This window comes from Stegodyphus dumicola, chromosome 3 (assembly GCF_044657685.1).
Source record: "Stegodyphus dumicola isolate Sdum_Otavi_A_Nest chromosome 3, ASM4465768v1".
Classification (NCBI taxonomy): domain Eukaryota; kingdom Metazoa; phylum Arthropoda; class Arachnida; order Araneae; family Eresidae; genus Stegodyphus; species Stegodyphus dumicola.
This window is the reverse complement of record NC_140770.1, coordinates 38525663-38546447: the sequence shown is the minus strand read 5'-3', so window position 1 is coordinate 38546447 and position 20785 is coordinate 38525663. Positions and strand designations below refer to the sequence as shown.

The following is a 20785-nucleotide window of genomic DNA, read 5'->3' as shown; positions in this document are numbered from 1 at the left end:
CAATAATGAACTCTTTTATTAGTGAGGGTGTTAGCGGATTTCTGAGTTAATTGTTTCGCTTTTATAAGCTGTATTGCCCATTATAAAGGGAAAGTCGAATATGTTTTTTATCTATATTCTATACAAGTTTGGTATATTCATGAAACACTTTAAAATTTTTATTTTTTTCTAAAAGATTATTTTTTCTTAATGTCAATTTTTTTAATTTCCGAAATAAGATTATCCTTTGGTTAGGAGTAATAATTACATAAGAATGAGAAGAAAGCAGTTTTTTTATTGGAGTAAACAATCCCGTATCATAGCTGTCAACGATAATTCTAAAAATATTATATTGGAATAACTTTCAAAATAGCTTGAAATTTTTCATTTCATAGTAATTACATTTATCCAGTATAATTTCTTTTGAGCTCATATTTATTAATAATTTCGAGATTTGTTAATGATATTCATAAATAATTGCCTAGAAAATATAAGTTCTCTAATTAGAACTCTGAAAGAAAAAAATTCAGCTCTAATACTATTAATAGAATTTCATTCATATAGTAAAATGCATAAGAAATATTCAATTTTACTTATTTATTGATTGATTTAATGTAAACTGCTGAGTTTTATTCTCCTCAGCTTCAAACGCAAACTCGTTTATACTATTAAATAAAATTTTTTGCCTCTTAATTTGACAATTTGAATTACCTTTATAAAAATAAATCTTTGCACAAAATTCTAGTAATGAAATATTGTACATAAAATAAAAAATGTGATGGTATTAAGACAAAATCGAAATCAGTATTACAGTTCAAATATTGCTTATACCAATATTATGGTGCAGTGACTGTTTTTATAATTAATAGTTCGATTGATTGATTTATAACTATATGGAAAGTTTAAAGTGCTGAAATGAACAGATTTGAACTCATTTCGAGTATTCTGTATAATATGTATTCGAGTATTTCGCCAAACGTAGACACGATCAAAGAGCCTTAGTTACAGTGTAATCAAATGCCACTCAAAGTCAATTCGCTAGCTGACTGAACAAACGTATGCTGACATAATAATGGAAACCCACTAAGTTAGTTAAGAGCCAGTAATCAATACATATTGAGACAGGATCGATTACCTTACATAATTCTGCCAAGTATTTGGAATCTAGTATTCATATTACGCAGGAAAAATCTAAAATCCGGGATGCCAAAGCATTTCACTATATGAATCTGAACTTTTCGGGAACCATAAATGTTATAAGCTTTAAAGAACAAAAACTGTAAATTCAATTTTCGCAACATCTTGTATGAGCACATGGCATGTATTAATTTTATCAGAAAGTTACCCAAAGTTATTACATGTGGGATTAATCAATTTAAATTGAGATGCTTACGAAATTATTTGCTATATTTCATGTATTTAAGGTTTTATTCCTATCTGACATGATATAATATTATATATTTTTGATAACCTGTAGAAATGGGTATTAATAAGCATAGCGAAAACAACTCAGTAATATGATCTGCTGGCAGGATGAGGAAAAAATATCTCATATTTAGAGAATAATTACGTAAATATGAGACATGTAATTCTTAAGAATGAGATACTATTTAGAGAATAATTACGTAAATATAAGACATGTAATTCTTAAGAATGAGATACTACGATTATGTATTTTATCGCATTATAGCACTCATGAATTAAAATGTAACCTGATGACGAAGAATTAAAAAATGTGCTTTAGGTATAGTGTAATTCCTAGTATCTGGAAACGGAGTTTATTATTTTAATTTCGCAATACAAGTAGGATTCCCTCTTAACCGGCTTAAATGGGATGAAATACCAGTTAAAACAGAGATTGAAAAAATTATTTAGTTGACGGAAATGCACTTTTGTATAGTTTTGTAGGTAAGAATTCATTAAATATGTCAATTTATTGCAAACGATTTACATATCATTAGTAGGAATGTTGAAAAAATTCATTCATTGTTTTCTGCTCAGGCTGGAAATTTGGCGATTCGCTGTATGCTTTCGCCTTTTTTACTTCCTTGTACGAAGTAAAAAGGAAGTATTGTAATCGCGAAAAGTTTCAGGCAGCATATTTCAACGAAAATATCCCATTTTGACCTATTTCAAATGCAATTTAACGATGTATTTCCGTGATATCTGTATGTAAGGACAGAATAAAAAAACTCTCTTCCTCCAAAAAAATTATAAAACTGCTTTAAAATGAATTCTGAAGAGAATTTTTCGTGGCGTCTGTACGAACGTATGTACGTACGTGCGTACGTATCTCGCATAACTCAAAAACGAGTAGCCTCAGAACGTTGAAATTTTGTATATAGGACTGCTATAACATGTAGATGTGCACCTTGTATTTTGGTTGCAATCGGCCGCACCAAACGTATATAAATATATTTATATATATATCACTCTGTTACCCGGCTCAGTGATCTCAGTTTCTTTACTCTTATATGTTTGTAAATTATACATATTTTCCTTTAAAAATGATTGAATTATGTTGTTCTTATCTTCCGGTTAAGGTTTTTATGCCTTTAGTAAATTTGTATGCAATTTTTTAGAATTATCAACAATTTTAAAATTGTTTAAGTGCCGCTAAGCCTAATAATGTTTTTGATGGCGGCATTTCTTGTTTACATTTGAAACAGCAGGATAGCGGATTTGTTACCAATCTAGAGAAACTTAGCTTCGCAACAACAAAGATAACGCCTTCATTTATTATTTAAATCATGCTTAATCCTTTCTGGAATTTTTTCGAGGAAATAAGCGTTTAAGATTTACTTCAAAATTTTTAATACAGATATTTTGAGTTTTTATGTATTTTTGCCTTGTCGCGAAGTGAAAACTGAATTAATTGAATGAGAAATACTCAATCGTCTGTAAAAAAAGGTTTCTTTTTTGTTTTGTTTGCTTAATTTCTTTTATACATCGTTTTGTTTGCTTAATTTCTTTTATACATCGTTATTATAGTATTTGAATAGAACATATGGCAACGATTAGATAATTCTTTAAATGATATAAATTTTGTGCATTCTGAGTTATAATATGAACGAAATATAATATTGTTAAGTAAACCTAGCGCCAGAGTGTCGTTATGGTAAACAAAGTGAATTTCAAAGGATGCATTTATTCTATTGTAGTTTATGCGCTGTCGGCGAAGTAGGTTTAATTTTAAATGAAATGGAAGAAAAAATGCGTATAATTTAATATTCCGTACAAGTAAGTCATGTGGTGTACACATCAAGTTTTTAATACCATCACAGCGGAGGAATGCCAGTTGTCCCAAATAGCACAAAGTCATTTCCAATGCTTTTGCTCCATCTGTATCTGATATAATGGAGGTCGCATATTATTGAACTGCATTTTAGTTAATACATTCCCCACCTATATTCCGGAACCTTTTCAGTTTTGAATAAAGGAGAGTGCGATACCGTTAATACACACTTTTTTAAAAATTCGTAACTATGTATTTTAATACGCATTAAAATACATAATTACGAAATTTTCAATTTGTTTGCTTATATTTTTATTTTTGTATTCTGTTTCATTAACTACAGCCAGTAAAAGGGGAGATCCGATTAAGCGGAAGCCGGTTGAAAGGGAATCTATTGTACTTTGAAGTAGAATTCTTCAGATAATTCTTAAATGAAGGAAGGGAATGAATTCTTCATTCCCTTGAAGAAATTATAAGAGTGCAAAAGACGTTTTTAGCTGATATTTGAGTCACTGTTTGATTTTACTATCAACCAGTTGCTTTTTAATTTAGCTGTATTTGCATTTCCTTTTCTTAAATTATAAACTGTAGTCTTTCAGGATGAAAACCGTTTATTCATTTCTTTTTGTCTTTACTCAATTTCATTTCATTTCTTTCTTTCTTGTCTTCGTTTCGTTTCATTTCATTTTTTGTTCAGTTTTGATATAATTTACTCGTTCCTTTTCCTTGATAATGTTAAAATAGTCTTTTGACCTAATTACCTTGTTGCTGTATGTACTCGACCTTCTGTTTTGTCTACAGCTTTCTAGACTTCTTTTTTTCTTTTCATTTTGTTTAGCAAAGCTAACTGACAAGAAATACTGCTGTTGCTTTACTTGCATTTCACACACTAATTAATAGTTAATTCTCTTGTAAAATGTTAAGAATGAGTTCTTAGTTTACTCTTTTATACAACAGCCGCATTCTCTTTAGAAAGAAAACTCGAGGCAGAATTGCGTCCAGCCTTTTCTAGTTTTCAGAATTTCCTTATCATCACGAGTTTCATACATCGGTTGGATATCGATTCCTATGAGAGAAAAAGTTCTGGTATTACGAAAACCTGAAGTTACATTTTTAGATCTCGAGAGATCACATAAAATTATTATAAATCTGACATTTTTCTTAATTTCTGTGAATACTTTTAGCTTTGATGAATCAGTTGAAGTATCAAACTCAATTTCAAATTATTTGTCAGGTAATAATAATATACTCTCTATTTTTCAAATCATAAACTTGTAAAATGTCTTTGCTTTACTCTTCTGAAAAGTTAAGCTTCGTCAAACTAATTAAGTTGCTCACACAAAAGGTTTTGATTCAGAAACAGATACATGTATTATTACTGCAACTCATTTGACATTAAAATCAGTAGCAAATTCTAGTATACTTCCTATTATAACAGGAATCTTAATTAACGGTATCCATATTAAACCATAATTTTCAATTTGATAAAAATTTAGATTTTCTTTTTCATTCAGAGAAATATTCATTTTATGATCCTCGTTAAATACTGACTCTATTTTATGTAACATTTCCTGCTCTTAACAAGCGAAGCCTGTCTTATTTTGTTCATAAAAATGTCTTTTTCTATTTCTTCTTCGTTTGAATTTAAGTATGGATTCGAAGCAGGTTCGACAATCGAACTTAGTATGTCACCGGGAATGCTCAGTGTCCATGTGTGTGGATTGAGCCCGTGGGTGTCCTTAAGATAGGCGCGGGACACCATCAAGATAGATCTTGAACTTCAAATAACTCCACAATCACATGAAATTTTATCCGGGGAGCGAAATGACCATGCAAGCGGAAAAAAGAGACTTATGACTCTTTTTCTGTAAGGTTATGGCACAACAGCCGAGGTACAATAGATTCCCTTTCCTACATAAGAGTTACCTGATCGAGTAACTGCCTCGGAGGAAGATGTGAAATGACAGAACTAATCAGCATATCATGATGCCTTGGTGTGATAGCGGTAAGGATCCTGTTAGAGCAATAATTAAAAAAAATGAATGGTCCGATGATGAAATCTGCTGTGAAGTCTCACTAAACAGCGACTTTTGGTAAATGCAGTGGAATTTCCTGAACTGTATGGGGTTATTTGGATGCTGAAATTCGGGAATAGTGAACAGTAACAGTCCATTTAGAGGAAAATGGGCGTCTTCTCCCCATAGGATTCTCCACTATCACGCTTCGTCGATTTCCACCCTGGCAAGAAATATCAGAGCAAATGACACCCGTTTATCATAATTCTTGTATGACAATTTATGCACGTGGCTTGAATCTTGTATGAATTGAAGAACTTTCCGCAAGATCTTCTGTACCGTAGAAAGACTTAAATCCAACTGTCGCCGGACCACTGCTGCCACCAGCAATGTTCCTGTATGTGTCGTCAACGACTGCAGTCACGACATTAGTTAACGGTCTATTTCTCATCAGTTTTCCCCCTGTAGCAGATACTGTTTCTTCAGACTTCAGAATCCTGCATTTTTAATGTATTAAATGATAGAGGGCCTTTACATAGGTTATTACGACTTCTAAACTCACGAAGAGCGGCAGCTGAGTTCGTTTGGTGAAAGTAAAATCACTTCACAAGTAACGCTAGCTGAAGTAAAATGAAACGCATGTTGAACCAACATTCAAAATACCCTTCAGTGTTGTTCCCCTATTTTTATAAGCTGAATTATTTGTACTGCTGTCGTTTACTCATATGAATTTAATATTTTACCTGCGTTTTTTGCTAATTTTTAGTTGTATAGACGACAGTAACACTAAAAATGAAAACAAATTCAAAATAATGCCCAATAACTTTTCTCATTGGTATCATTAAAAATCAAAAGAATGAAAGAAATTAACAAAAGTATTTTATTATAAATCGATTCATATAATGTATATCTGTTGTTATCATGTTAAGAAAGAAAAGGCAACTTTCATCTTGAACCTCGTGTTAAAAATTTCAAAAATTGACCTCTATTCAGATTTCACAAAATAAATTTCCATTACTTCTTGAGTTTTATTCTATATAGTCCTACTGTTCAATAAGTTATTTAGAAATACATTCAAATACGCACTGTGAGATTTATTTCAAATTTATGCTTATTTAATATAAGTAAGAAACTTTTATTCAAGATTCTGGGATTGGGAAAGGTAAATGATACGAATTGGTCTACATCCTCTTATTGCTGGAGAAATGGTAGCTTAACTTTCTCTGCTTGTATTTTCCAGTCATGTATCTCCAATGCACGATACCTTTGAGACTTACCTTATTTGTGTATTCAACATTGTTTACTATTCTTGCACAGCCTCCGTCTTACATACGAAAAAAGGCTTTAAACAAAATAACAAACAGTGCAGTGTTTCTCCTGACGCAAGAGGGGTTGGGAGGGATGTTGACCTTTTTTCCTTTAGCTCCTTCTCCTGAATTATATATACGGAACCAGTACTTTTTTGAACTCCAAGCCATTTTGAGAATGTTAACTTTAAAATGATACCTTCAGCAACAAGAATGAAAAGGCTATATATTCGTTTGTTGGAGAACATACTGCTTTTCAGTGTAGAATATATTGCTTTGTAAGTTCACACATAAAAAATTCTATTGCAAAATAGCCGTAATTGCTATTTTGAAAACTTTGCTATAGAAGCATACAAACAATTTTAGCATCGTTTAATTTTAGCATATCCCGAAAATAACCATCTACGTCTTCAGCATACAGGCAGTGTAAGTGAATAGTCATTCGTTTTTCTGGTTAGAAATCGGAAAGGTATTTGACGTACCGAATTTTATCAACATATCCGTTTCTTTATGTACTGAATAATATTGTTGAGACATAAGAATTCGCTGATGTCTTTTTAAATAACCACATCAGGTGAGCAGGGAGAAATAGACAATTTATCGTATTTAGTAATAATACAGCAATGTAAATAGTTGCAAATGGCACATAGAGAAGGCAGTCATTAGAAAAATCTTTCTTGTTATATGAGAAATATCGCACGTAAGTGATATCATTCACAGAGTAAAGATGTCAATCTCAATGATCTGTAAAATTCAGCTCTCTCTCTTTGAACCACAGTCTTTCTGAAATTACTCAGATAGTGTTGACAGCTCTTCTGGAAATGTAGGGAAATTAGCTCCTAAAGCTTCAAAAATTCATTTTCCGTAATGTTTCAAATATTTGCTAAGCTAACAAAAAACTCGCCAAATGTAGCCAGTGTCAAAATTTGGCGCTAAAGTGCGTTAGGAGAAATTTTTCCTACGTCTAAGCTATTTTCATAATTTAAACTCTTTGGATTCGAAATCAGAAGATCTAGAATTCTGTACAAGAAATAAGCTTCTGTATACAACATATGCGGTAAAAATTCAATTAGACAAAAATTCATCTTAAAATTGTTACCTAAAATGCAACAATTAAAAAGGAAATAAATCATATCATTGCAATACATTATAACAGCACACAAAAATAACTAGTTGACCAAATGGACTCATATTTACATTAATTTATAGCAAGGTTATCAATCAGTTTATGGGTGTGGGGACATTATGCCCCTGCTCTGAAACATCTGCGATTTATGCTGTTTCGGTAATATTTTTTTTTCTGTGTACAATATCCTTCTGCATTTTTTTCGTAGTTTTCTATAAAACAAGCATGAACCAGCATTGCGACATGAATTAAACCAAAACAGGTAAAGAATTGCCTTAATAAAATGTATGCCATTATTATTATTGATGTACATCTGTTGCTGTTTCCCACACCAAATCATTGCGTGCTGGGGTTCATTAATATTCATGAGGGTGGGATGCGCCTGTGTTGGATAATAGAGTTTGGCACTATGAATAGCAACACCCCTTTTGCCCAATCCTATCCTAGTTTTGATCAAGACCACTTTGCAAGTGCGAATCCAAAGTCCTTTCAAACCTTTTTTCCTACCACAAGCCTCTGGAAAGAAATTTTATTTTGATGGACTTTTATGCTTCATTATTTAGCAAAGACACCAAGTCTCGAATTCATATCTAGTATTCATACCTCGGACCTTAAGCGTCGAAGCAATCTTCACTGATCGCACACTTAATGGCTATTCAATTCATATCTACTGTATTACATGTCAACAAGTTATCCTTGAATTATTAAATGCTTTATCCCCCTTCAAGGAGAAAACAGTTTTTCAGAGGTTTCATGTTCTCATGTGGCTCAGGTTCACAAAGTCACCTACAGAATGTTACCTGACTTTAAAATTGTCTTTAAGTATCGAGTTTTCATGAATCGCTTGCGGTGTTTAAGAAGAAGATATCGAAAGATGGACTTGCTGTCAAAACGAAAAAAGGTGGAAGAAGAAAAAAAGATGAAATTCGCTGAATGGTCATGCAATAAAGCTCGAAATTTTATTACTTTTTTTAGATTTTTGTCAATAAAATTTCTCTGCTGACATTCAACACTTTTATTTCCGAATAAATGTACCAGATAGGATGAAGTAATGCAAATATATCGCTAATTAAATAAGCTTTATATTATACATTTTCAAAGAGATATTTCCTTTATAAACAGGCTCAACGGCGGCCGAGTGGTAAAGTCGCTGAACAGTGGTAGTTCTGTCCGAGCTTCACATCTCGGCTGACGGGCTGGTTGTACGGGCGTTTTCGTGGTTTCTCGATGTGTAACGTGTGTGCGAACCAGTTTCCCTTTAAAAGTCCTCCACGAAAGCATCCCTTCCCTTAGGCAGACAGCCCTCGATTGCTTTGCCGTAACTAAACCAGACTTAACCTTGCTGTAAAGCTGTCAATTTCTTGCAACAGTAAAACTGCTGTTACTTCATATTGGTCGTAGTGGAAGGTATGTTGATAAAGCATATTGTACACACATACATTTTATTTTTTAAACTAGTGTCTATTGCTCTGTAACATATTTTACATATAGAAAAAGCGCAATCAATATCGTTACTGGTTATTAGTACTCAGCAGACGTCGGATTTCACAAATCACGGACCCAAAGATGCTGAGTGGGTAACACAGCTTAACAGTGGTAGCTCGATTCGGGTAAGAAATCCGGAGAACTAGCTATTTGTAAAGATGTTTCCTTGGAATTTTCCCATGGTGTAACGTGAAATCAGCGAGTTTCCCTTAGAAATTTCTTCACAATGGTGTCCTGTCTTCAAGTAGATAGCTGTCATGTATTTTATCTTATTAGAATGAACCACGATTAACAATCTTACCTACGGTAGGAACGTTACCTTGCTTATACTCCAGAAATGGGATGTTATTTATTTTATTTCATACCTCTTTTAAACGAAGGAAATTTTTATACATTCTTATATAGTGGCGCATATTTTCGAATACAGGCAAGGACTAAAACGAAACAAATCTTCATTACCTAAAGGATCCGACGATTTTGTACAGTCATTAGGCTTAGCAATCGAGGAAACATGAATAATGTACCGTGTCATCTCCGGAATTCGAACTCCGAACCTCCCGATTACGCGTCGAGTGTGCTTCCAGTTATACTATGAAGGCATGCGGAAAGGAGGGAAACATATCATATATGCCCCCTTTTAAAGGGCGACTGAGAGTACGGGACCCAATCGCCATATCCTGGTGGTGACAAATTACCACCTTTCAATTCGGGCACCACTTATAAAGTCATTTAGAGTTTTCGAATGAAGGAAATCGAAGAAACACGCAATGCTCACGGCGAGATTTTGAATTCTGGGTCTTCCGAATAACGTCGATTGTGCATCCAGTTACACCACAACGACATGCAGAAAGGAAGGATAAAATACCTTACGAGTTGAACTGATCAACTCCAGACATTTTATATTTTTTGAAGAATTTTATGGCTGACAAAATGAACACCCTCATATTCTCAGAAAGTAATGCTTAATTTTTCATCACGAAAACTTTTCAAAACTCAGTTAGTTAATCAAGCTGAAGGTGTCTGCTTTAGGGTTTCAATTTGAAATATTAATGTAAGATAAATATACAGTACACTACCTTCTTTCATGAATTTTAATGAGATATTCTTATACTAGAATTAATTCAATTTAAGTAGTACAGAGATTAAATTATTTATTTATTTACTTATTCAATTTCATTAATTTTTAATTAATTTATTAATTAAATTTATTTTTAATTAAAAAATTTTAAATTTAAATTATTATTTGTTTATTTAAATATGAAATTAAACAGTTCAAATGAAAAGTAGAAGATGACAGAAAAAAAATTAGCTGACGAATTTATTTGATAATCGCCGAAAAATTTCGCAAAATCCCACGAAATTTTCCAAAATTTGGGATCTTCAGGAAATCCTCGCAGCGACAAAATTACTTTTTTTTTATTCATTAATAATGAATAAAAAAATGGATTTTGAAATTTTATATTTTCTGCTCATAAATACTAAAAACGAAAAAATCCTAAAAAACGCTGAAACAGTCAAGAACTTAACATAATGATATATAAATCTGCATTAAATATAAAAAGAAAAGAATGAACGAAGAATGCAACTGCCGTTTTGTTTCAAGTTACATACCTCTTATCTTTCGTGGAAACTCATTTGAGATTTAACAATGCTTCTCACGTGTCCGAAAATGACCTATGTAATTAAGCATTTGTATCACTCAAACTCCAAACTCTGAACTTGATTAAGCACATGGGCTTAGTTTGTGTGCTGCATGTGTTGAATATTCAATAGATGACGCACACAGTTGTTGAACTGAAAGCCGAGAAGGGAGCAAGAATTTAAATATTCCACTCGGATCATTCGAAGGTGTTCTTAAAACTATCGGAGCTTCAAGGGAAAAAGAAAGAAGCAGAATAAATATCACTTTAAGAAAGAGAGCTCGAAAGTTTTAAAAATATCAATTTTAACAATGTATTGACACAAGTTAGTTATGGCAAGACGGCTGAGCGCCATAAACCAGACGTAGCCACCATAAACCAGTGGTCTTTAAATTGTGCTTTGCGGAACCTTGGGGCTTCATGACACTCCACTAAGAGTTCCGCGAATCAGAAATAGAATTCGAAGATGTATTGAATACCATGTATAGCTAGACAATAAAACTCATCATCTAAATTAATTAATTAAATAATAATCAAAACAATACATTGTTATTACTGCCTAAAATAATACAAAATAGATAATTTTTGATGAGTAAAATAATACTGAATAATAATTTTCTTGACATTATTCACAGAACTTGAAACAACACTTCTAAATTTTGAACGCTTTATTAAAATTATTTCATTTTCTGAATGTAATGGGTATTACATAAAAATAAAATTTTGTAAATTCTCTGAATTGATAAAATAGTTCCATCGGTCTCTCGAATCAAAATAGCTTAAAGATTAACGGTACCAATTTTTGTTGTTATTCCTCTGTTCCTAGAAAGGTACTCTTTCCATTAGAATTACATCCGAGTAACTGTTAATTTAGCTTACATCTTATTTTTCGTCAGATTTTCAACTATAATTTCATTTCACTTTCTGTAGATTTCAACTACGTTGCACACCGAAAAAACGAAGATAGAATCTACAATTTACTGTTTGATACAATCCTCTTGTTTTAATTCATTCATGAACTTTATATGCAGAATTTAGGAATGAGCATAATGCGATATAAAAATAAAAATAACTGTATTTCTATTCGTGAATAGAGAAAACCATGTCATACATATATTCCTTTTGCAATGCCGCGAAAATGCCAAAATATTCTGTTAAAAAATCAAATAATAAGCAACAAAAATGTCCAACGAAATAATATTAAGTTTAATTTTACGCAATTAATTTTTTATCTTTAATTAATACTCACAATATTTTGATAATCAAGCTTTCTGCATTTTTAAAATTGACTATTTTCCTCGGAAATATGATTATAAATCTAATATAAATAAAGAAGAGTGTTCGCGCGTTTGTCTTTTGTGCAAATCTACAGTGTTTTTCTGATGTTGATAAAACTTGGAATATTTGACCTTCAAAACAAGAGAAAAGTCACTGTCAACATAAGATTTCTCAAAAAGCCACCCCACGGGGTCCGCTCTTTATATACATTTATTCTACGTTAATTTAACGAATTTTTCAATAAAAACACACCGATTCTCAGCGGAGCTTTGTGTAGCGACTCTGCAAAGCATAAGAACTTTATGTTCCAAATTTAATCTGATGTTAAAGATCTATATAAAAGAACTGTGTTGCCACTCGGTAAATTGCATTACTTTTTATTTGTTTTTCGAATTTAATGAACAAACTAAGAGATTTAATAAAAATATGTTGCCACTGTCCAAATAAAAATATTTTTGAAGTGTGTTATCCTTCAGCAAAGTGTCAGTTTTTAAATTTGTTCTTCATATTTATTTTATTATTAATTACCAAAGTTAGTGATTTAAAAGGAATAAACGAAAATTCATTTCAGATAATATTAATTTCTAGCTAGAACACTGAAATTACACGAGTTTATTGAAATTATTTCTATCTCTGTATGTAGCATATATATATATATATATATATATATATAGTGAAGAGTCTCCGCTTGTTTGTTTGCGTGTGAGTCAGTCATAGAAATTTTACGCTTTTATTCCGATTTTGAGGAAAATTTGCACACATGACTTTCAAAACAAGAGGAAGGTCATTAATACATCAGATTTGGAAACACCACCTTGCCGGGTCCACACTCACAACAACAAAATACTTTTGATTATTTGGCCAAATACCTACTCATGGTTATATTCTACTTAGATAATATATGATATTACGATAATAATTTCAAACAATCATGGGCTCTCAAAGATGCGTATCCAAATATCTACTCATGGTTATACTTTTCTTCCACATTTTGTATTGTCGCACTCATATGTTCAATACTTTTCTTCCACATTCTGTATTGTCGCACTCATATGCACTCATATCAAAAAAATTAAATTCTTTATAAATGAGATCATAACCTTGGAGATGGGTGTCGAAGAATCTAACACTGTTGAATAAAAAAACATAATGGTGAATTTTCTTTCACCGAGTTTTTTGTAAGCTCGTTTTTTACAGCGACCTTCTTCTATCGGTTACCAAGGAGGCAAAAACAGGTCCAACGAAAACTCTTCTTCACTCAAGGGTGGGGGTGGCAAGCTTGACCCTGTCTCTAAAGAACGATGCTAGATAAGATGATGCTAGTGCGGGCGTTCATTGATGTAACTCCATGTTACAACTCGATCGATGCAAGAAGCCATTCACTTAGTAAAGAATATCTCCGGCGTCTTCCTTTCTCCGGACGTCCCACTAGTGGTCGAAGAATTAAGACTGCTGAATAATGCTTGCAGTTCGATCTGTCTTCGAGCCCAGGCGAACGGGCTGGGTCTCATGTATAACGTAAATGTGATCCGGTGTTTCTTAGAAAGCCCTCCGCGAAGGTATCCCTTAGGCACTTAACCCTCGTGTAATTTGCCTTATTCGGATAACTTAACCTAATCTTTCACCAAATATGAGAATAAATGGAAAAGCTTTTAAAGGAAATGAAAGAGATTGATGTCTTAAACTTCTTTTCAGTTTGAACGTTACCCATCCTGTTAACTGGCAAGAGTTATGGCTCCGCGTTACTTTGTGTCGACTGCAATTTTAATGGCATTACAAAGACAGACTGTTAGTCTTTGCTCAGATTCAATGACAACTTAAGCATAGCACTCACAATTTGCATCTGAAGAGCGGTTATTGGCAACTGCAAATAGAATCTAAACATCATAAGAAGACTGCATTTTATACAGGTATACTTTGAGTTTAAAATAACATCGGTGGAATTGTAGAGTACTCCAGCTACAATTGAACGCCTGATGAAGATAGTTTTGAGAGAAATGTCATGTAAAGTCTGCCTTGTGTACCTCAAGTACCTTACATGATCAAACTGCCTTTTAGGGAACCTGTGGAAAATATCAGCAAAATACTGAGAAAGTTAGAGAACTGAGAAATCAAGGCTGTTCTGACTACTGTAGCCCTTAAAATGTTAATAAGTTAAAAAGTTTCCTCGGTTCTACATACTTATAATCAAATAGTTGTTAAAGGATTTCCTGAGATTAAAAGCTCTTTAAATCGTTTGATGGAAGCAAAACCGTAGATTTCTTGCATGGACAAGTGTAAAGAACTAATTGAAGCCTCAAAGGATGCCATTAAATCTGCCTTGCATTAGCTTATTTGAGTACGATTTTACGCTCGATAGAGACGCCAGTAAGAAGTTATTGAAATATTAGTTCTTTTACAAGAGATTTATGGACACGTGTGTCATTGCTTATTTTATTGAAAGCCTCTCAAAGGCTGAAGAAATCTACTTTGTCACAAGAAAAGAATAATTAGACCTTGTTTAGTCAGTAGAACATTTTCATCATTATGTATAAGGTCATAAACACTATTCATGCATCCTTAATTTGACAATATAATTTTGAAATCCAAAGGATGGAACAGATGGTAGATGAATACAGGGAATAGTAGAATATGACATGCATTTTTCAAGAACATGTTAGGTTGAAAGGTGGAAACACTACTTTAAAGCCGTGAATAATGTGGCTTTAAGTTTTTAGAGGTCAGGCAAGGCAAAATATACACAGCAACACAGAAGATTAATCTTTAGCGCCACGGAAAACTGAAAAAAAGTTTTAAATCGGGAAGACTGAATTGAAATCATTAAAGAAATTAATGGAAACAGCGAAGGGAAAATAATGGACCCAGCTTAGCAAGAAATGGCATCCTTCAGTCTAAAATGGAAAACGCACTCGGCTCTATGGGCTTCACTTCCCCTACGATATTGAGTAGTATATAAGATGGAGGACTAATGATATTATTCAGTCAAATAATTTAGGCCAAGTGTCTTATATCTCTTAGTATATGTAGCAATTTTAAAATGCTTTTCAAAGACACAGATCCTATGTTCTTTTATTTACTGTATATCCCATTTCCTCCACTAATTTGGTCTGTAATTTATGAGCTTTTTATTCATTTATGTCTAGAATGTTTTGTTACTGTTGGCGATGAATATCAAAAAAATATTTATGAAATTAGAAAGCGTTGAATATTCTATATTACTGTCTAAATGTAAATAAAAATTTCGAGTGTACCATAATTAGATCATATATTTCGAAAAATAGTACATTTGCAGCTTTAGATTGACTGCACGTTTCTTTCAAATATCAAATTCAATTGCTTGTAATTTAGGTCGTTATCAAAAGCATTTTACTCAAAAAATATGTGATACAGAAAGCAAAAATTTTATTCTTTAAGTTATTGAAATGACGCTTGAGAACGTGTAGCTACTTTTATAGTAAAAACTAAAAACATAGTTCGAAACTGTTTAGTTTATTTCATTAAATCCAAATACTGAAAGAATGCTTGTAATTATCCTACAATTCACTTCTGTTACAAAGAATTTACAAAGAAATTTTGCAACGGATTGCCTTTTACGCTGAATCATTGACATTTCACTTATAGTACGTCCTACTTCTATGAAATTCAGTTACTGATAAATAAAAATGCTTTCTTAAATATTTTAATGCTGAAAATGTCTCTTTTAAATCACCTTTTTAAATTTCTGCCGCAGTAAACAAACAGGAAACCCAAAATAAGTGGGGGAAAAAAGGAAAATTAATACATTCCTTTTCAAGTTCGTTATGAAATCGAAAGTAAGTGAGCGCCTACTTTAACGAAATGCATTGATTAGGATCTGTGCTTTTTTTAAATCACAGTCCAATTATGGAGATTTTTCAGTACTTCCCTTTAAATTTCAAAGCGGGAATAAATTAAATTCTAACTGCACGCTACTTACAAAAGAAAATGGAATATTACTTTTGAAACTTTGGAATTCTATCTTACATTCTAAATGAGTTTGGAATTCTTATCCCTCTTCTTTTGTGTTCCCGCTATTCCGTCCCGCAGGGTAAATGCGGGAAGTGAAGTTAGAGCAATTCAGTCTTGCAAGAGGAATAATGGGAGATTAATTCACTATGTCTATGATCGTAAAAAAAGCAAAGAAATCAATTAAAGGCAGACCGCAAGGCATTTTTATTTGCGTTGTTTACTACTTTTCAACTACCATATTTTTGAAGCTGAAATGGAATTAAAGTAGCACAAAATGCATGACGTCTGCTGAAATGAACGTTTGCTTACAAGAAGAATAAAATTTGTGTAAGATTCATGAATATTTACAAAATAAAGCTATTTACAAGTATGATAAAATTAATGTAATGGAATAGTACATAAAAGGATAAAACGTTTTGTTTAAAATTCAGCTACTTACAATTATGTCTAGAAATGCAAACGATAGAATAAATAATGAAAATATAAAATAAATAATGGAGTTTTCACAACAGCGTTAAAGAAAACGAATATTAAATTCACTTTTACATTTAAGAATACCGAAGATAAAACAATTGAATTGGTTACTGATTAACCGTTAATTGGTTACTAATTTAAGTAATAAAACTAATCTTTGTTTTCTCAATGTTTTTAACTCAGCTATCATTTTTAACTTTTTGGCCGAATTTTATTAGGAATCACCAGCTATGTTTCTGTTTATTGTTTACTGTAAAGCATTTCGAGAGCTATCATACTTCTGAGCGACTCGTCAGTTGAAATCAAACCATCACAGATTCCCTATACATCTGGTGAATCTCCGAGGAACAACATTTTGAACTACAGGAAAAAAATGAGACCAGGTGCTCGTGTTCAATGATGCTGTGTACGCAACGATTAGTGGGATTTTGACAGAAAACGTATTTTCTCACTACTTATCCGCTAAGAAAAGTAAGTCTTCCGAAAATTTATTAAAAGTACACTTTACCACTTATGTAAATGAGTGAAGAAAAGCTAAATATTTCTAGTACTAAACACTTTATGCCAATTTGAAACTAAAGTAAAATAATTAATTCATTTTCCTTCGAATGTCATCAAAATTCTTGATTTAATTTTTCTACTAACCCTATAATTTGTGAAAACTATCAGACTTAGGTACTAGATGGAAGAATAATGAAGTATTCAACCCATTTGCTCTACTTCTCTGAAAAGATGCAGTCCCCCCCCCTCCAAAAAAAAAAAAAAAAAAAAAAGAAAGAAAATTTGTCTATAAAAATTTTACTTTGCAATGCAGCAACTTCTTCATATTCTTGGGAAATGTGGATGGGGAAACGTAGCTAAAATAGGTTTAATAATCGAAAGATAATTATGTTGGTAAAGCCTTCGTTTAAGATTAGAGAAGTTTCTTATCAGACAACCGAGACATTTAACACTCTTTAGTTTTTCCTATAATATGTTGAATGTGGTCTCTCCAAAAACGCTTATTATTGATAATCATGTTGAAATATTTTCTTTTACTAATTAATGAAAATTTATTGTAGAAAAAGTAAATGTCCTCTGATGAAAATTTCTTGTAAAAAAATAAGTATCTTCCTTAATATTAATTTTTCTGGTCTTATTAATTAGTTAATACAGCTTTTGATATGTTTCTGCTGCTATTTAAATTCCCGTCAAAACACTTTTTCTAAAATATTATTTAAGTACCAAATTTTAATAAATATTTGGTAATTAAGTACTAAAATTAAATTAAATAATTAATTAAATTAAATTTTGTAATTAAAGTAAGTAGATTTGGTAATTAAATTGAGTAAAATTTGATAATTAAGTACCAATTAAAATTAAGTACCTAATTTTCTATAAAAGACTTATGATAATTTCATAAAATCTTCATGATCTATATCATTTTTAACGTGCATAATTTACAATGTTAATTACTGTTACTCTGAAAGCCCATTCTCTTCTTTTCTTTGCTTCAAACGGAGAATCATTCATTCGTACATAAAAGATTCTATAAATGTTAAACGATAATTAGGTCTAAGGAAAAGAAATACAAAATAGCTGCATTAGAGTTCCTTTCGCAGTTAATATTAAAGAGTTAAACTGAAGACTTATACTTACTTAGCACAATGATAGCAATAAAAATTACAATGGCATTTCTCGGCATATTCATGTGAAGCAGTTAGTTACCATCCAGTAATTAACTTCCCCAAATTCCTTCATCTATGAAAGAACCCTGGAAAGAAAAACATTTCTTCATAATATATGCAAAACTAATTTATACCGCAGAAGAAAAAAGTGTTCGCCAAAAACACCGCATCTGTTTATTCCGAATTGAATATGGGATGAATTTTAAACGTATTATTTATTTTAATTTATTATTATTGCATATATATATGTAAGATATAACAAAATACGATGGCTGCTTTAAAAAATAATTGGCGACCTCAAAATTACATTCTAAATTAGGTGCTCTCTCCACTAAATTCATCTGTTCTCACAAATTCGAGATCACTCCAAATTACACAGCACTGCTTGAAAAAGTTAACTAAAACTAATATTGACCAATCATAGCTTAGAATACTTTCTGCACCTACGAAGTGTAAATACTGAGTCACGAGCACTACGCTTCGCTTTTTTCCTGTCTTCTGCCATGCAAACAACTCAACACCGCTTATGTTTCCCTGCTTGAAATGACGTCGTAGCTTTTTATCTGTGTAGATAAAACGTAGACGTATATATAAAAATTATTTCTATTTAACTATGATTGAAAAGTAATTTATCTGCCAAAGAAATAATTTTTGATGTGCCTAAAAAAAGATGGTGATGCGCCAAATTTAGTTTTGTCAACATCTTATTCCTGCCTTATTCCCACAGAATTAATTTGCATTAATTTGCTTATAGAGCAGAACCACTATTAAAACTTAAAGAGGAAAAAAACTGGGTTCACCTGGTAGAAACGGAAAGAAACACGACATTTGAAAGACATAAAACGACATTAATTCAAGCTCTCGTCCTGAAATTTCCTGAAGCGGAAGGTAAATTAGAAGTGTCCGCAGATGAATCAGATTTTGGAATAGGAGCCGTGCGTATGCAAGACGGACAGGCGGTTGCATATTTTAACAAGACACTTAACCCAACTGAAAGAAATCATGTTAGCACCGAGAGGATTAGTAGTTCTTTTGGTGCTGCAGAAACTTCTAGAGTAGTTTGAAAAGGCACCAGTAAATATGTATACAGACCATACGGCCTTTATTCAGGCAAACCCAGAATTTTAAAACTTTATGCTCTTTAAAGCTCTTCATCGCTTTGAACACTATGATTAAACCGGTATTAGAGCTGAAAATTATGAAATAATTGACAGGCTTTTGTTCCAAAGTGAAGGATAATAATGAATTAAAACCGGTTATTCCAGAGACTTTAAAATTAAGTATTTTGCACAAATTGCATGATGCGACAGTTTCAGGCCATCTTCGAAATAAACAGCACAGAGAGTAAGAAAAGCTGTTTATTTTCCACAACTGAAAGATTTGTAACTCAGTATGGCAAGTCCTGTAACCTTTTTCAATTAGTTAAGCCTGATCAGATACCTAAATGGCATAAACGCTACTTTTCCTGAAGAAATAATAGGAAATGTCCTATTAGTTTCTGACCCATTAAGTGAAACAAAACAAAAATAGATATTTTTTTTATCTCTAATCAGTTTTCAAAATGAGTAGAAAGAATTCCAGTCACAAGAGCTTCCGCTAAAATTGTTGCAGGTTAATTTTTTAATGAACTTATATTAAAATATGGAGCTTCACTTAAAACAATACCAGAAAACCGAAAGCAATTTATTAGTCAAATTTCTGAGGATATATGTTGAGATATATTTTAAGAAGGTTCCTTATCGGTTACAGTCGAATATTGCAGAACGGGTGAATAGAAAAACAGAAAAAAATATTCTCATCTAAGTAAAAAATTATCATAAATGTCGGGATGACCGTGTTATTAAAACTTCATTTGCCTTGCAGACGACTGAACTTAACCCCACCGGAAAGATACCAGCTGAACAGAAAGTTAATATGCCCCTAGGTCGAAAATTTTTAGTTCAAAAGAGGTCTGTGAATTTTAAGATGGCAGACATTCAGAAATTAGTGGACGAGGCAATTAGAAATTCGGATATGGCCAGGGAGAAACAAAAGTTTTGGTATGTTAAGAAAAGACAGGAAATTGATTTTGAGGTTGAAGATAAAGTCTTGAAATTTAAACACTCTCTTTTGCATGCACGAGAAAGGTGCGGAAGTTTTTAAGAAGTTCGAAGACCCATTTTTGATTGAGCGAGAAAGGAAAAGAGTAGACCGAAAGGTCACACTGGTTTAAGCTCCAAAGCCAACTTAATCGGATCAAGCGCTATTATGAGCGCCCTTATATGACTCTGATACGAGAAGTTTTTGTGGGAATCACCAAGAGTGAACAACGAAGGACCATCTAGAAATGCGGCGGATACACCGTCAACATCTGGAGTACAATTTCCGCAGGGAAATGAAAGGAGACCGGAAATGATGAAAAAGAGAAGGAAAAAGCTAAGTTCGAAGAGTCTGGAAAATGAAAAGCTACAGATAACGGCTGTCCAAGAAGACAGAAAAGAGATTTATCTCAAAAGTAAAGTATAAAGATCCTGTAGATGCGGCAACCAACCTAGTGATCAGCAACGCCTGTTGGGAAGTCAACGAAAGAGAAGCCCAGTTATGAGAGAGGCT

The 20785-nt window shown here is 32.4% G+C and overlaps 1 protein-coding gene across 1 annotated transcript in view; it reads right to left on the bottom strand.

The window, feature by feature from the left end:
• LOC118187699 (endothelial cell-selective adhesion molecule-like) overlaps window positions 1–20785 on the bottom strand; it is a 148186-nt gene that overhangs the window by 45150 nt on the left and 82251 nt on the right. The window contains exon 2 of the mRNA XM_035357976.2: window positions 18165–18279. Coding sequence (XP_035213867.1) covers window positions 18165–18216 — 52 coding nt within the window. The 5' untranslated portion in view covers window positions 18217–18279. The remainder of the gene's footprint in view (window positions 1–18164; window positions 18280–20785) is intronic.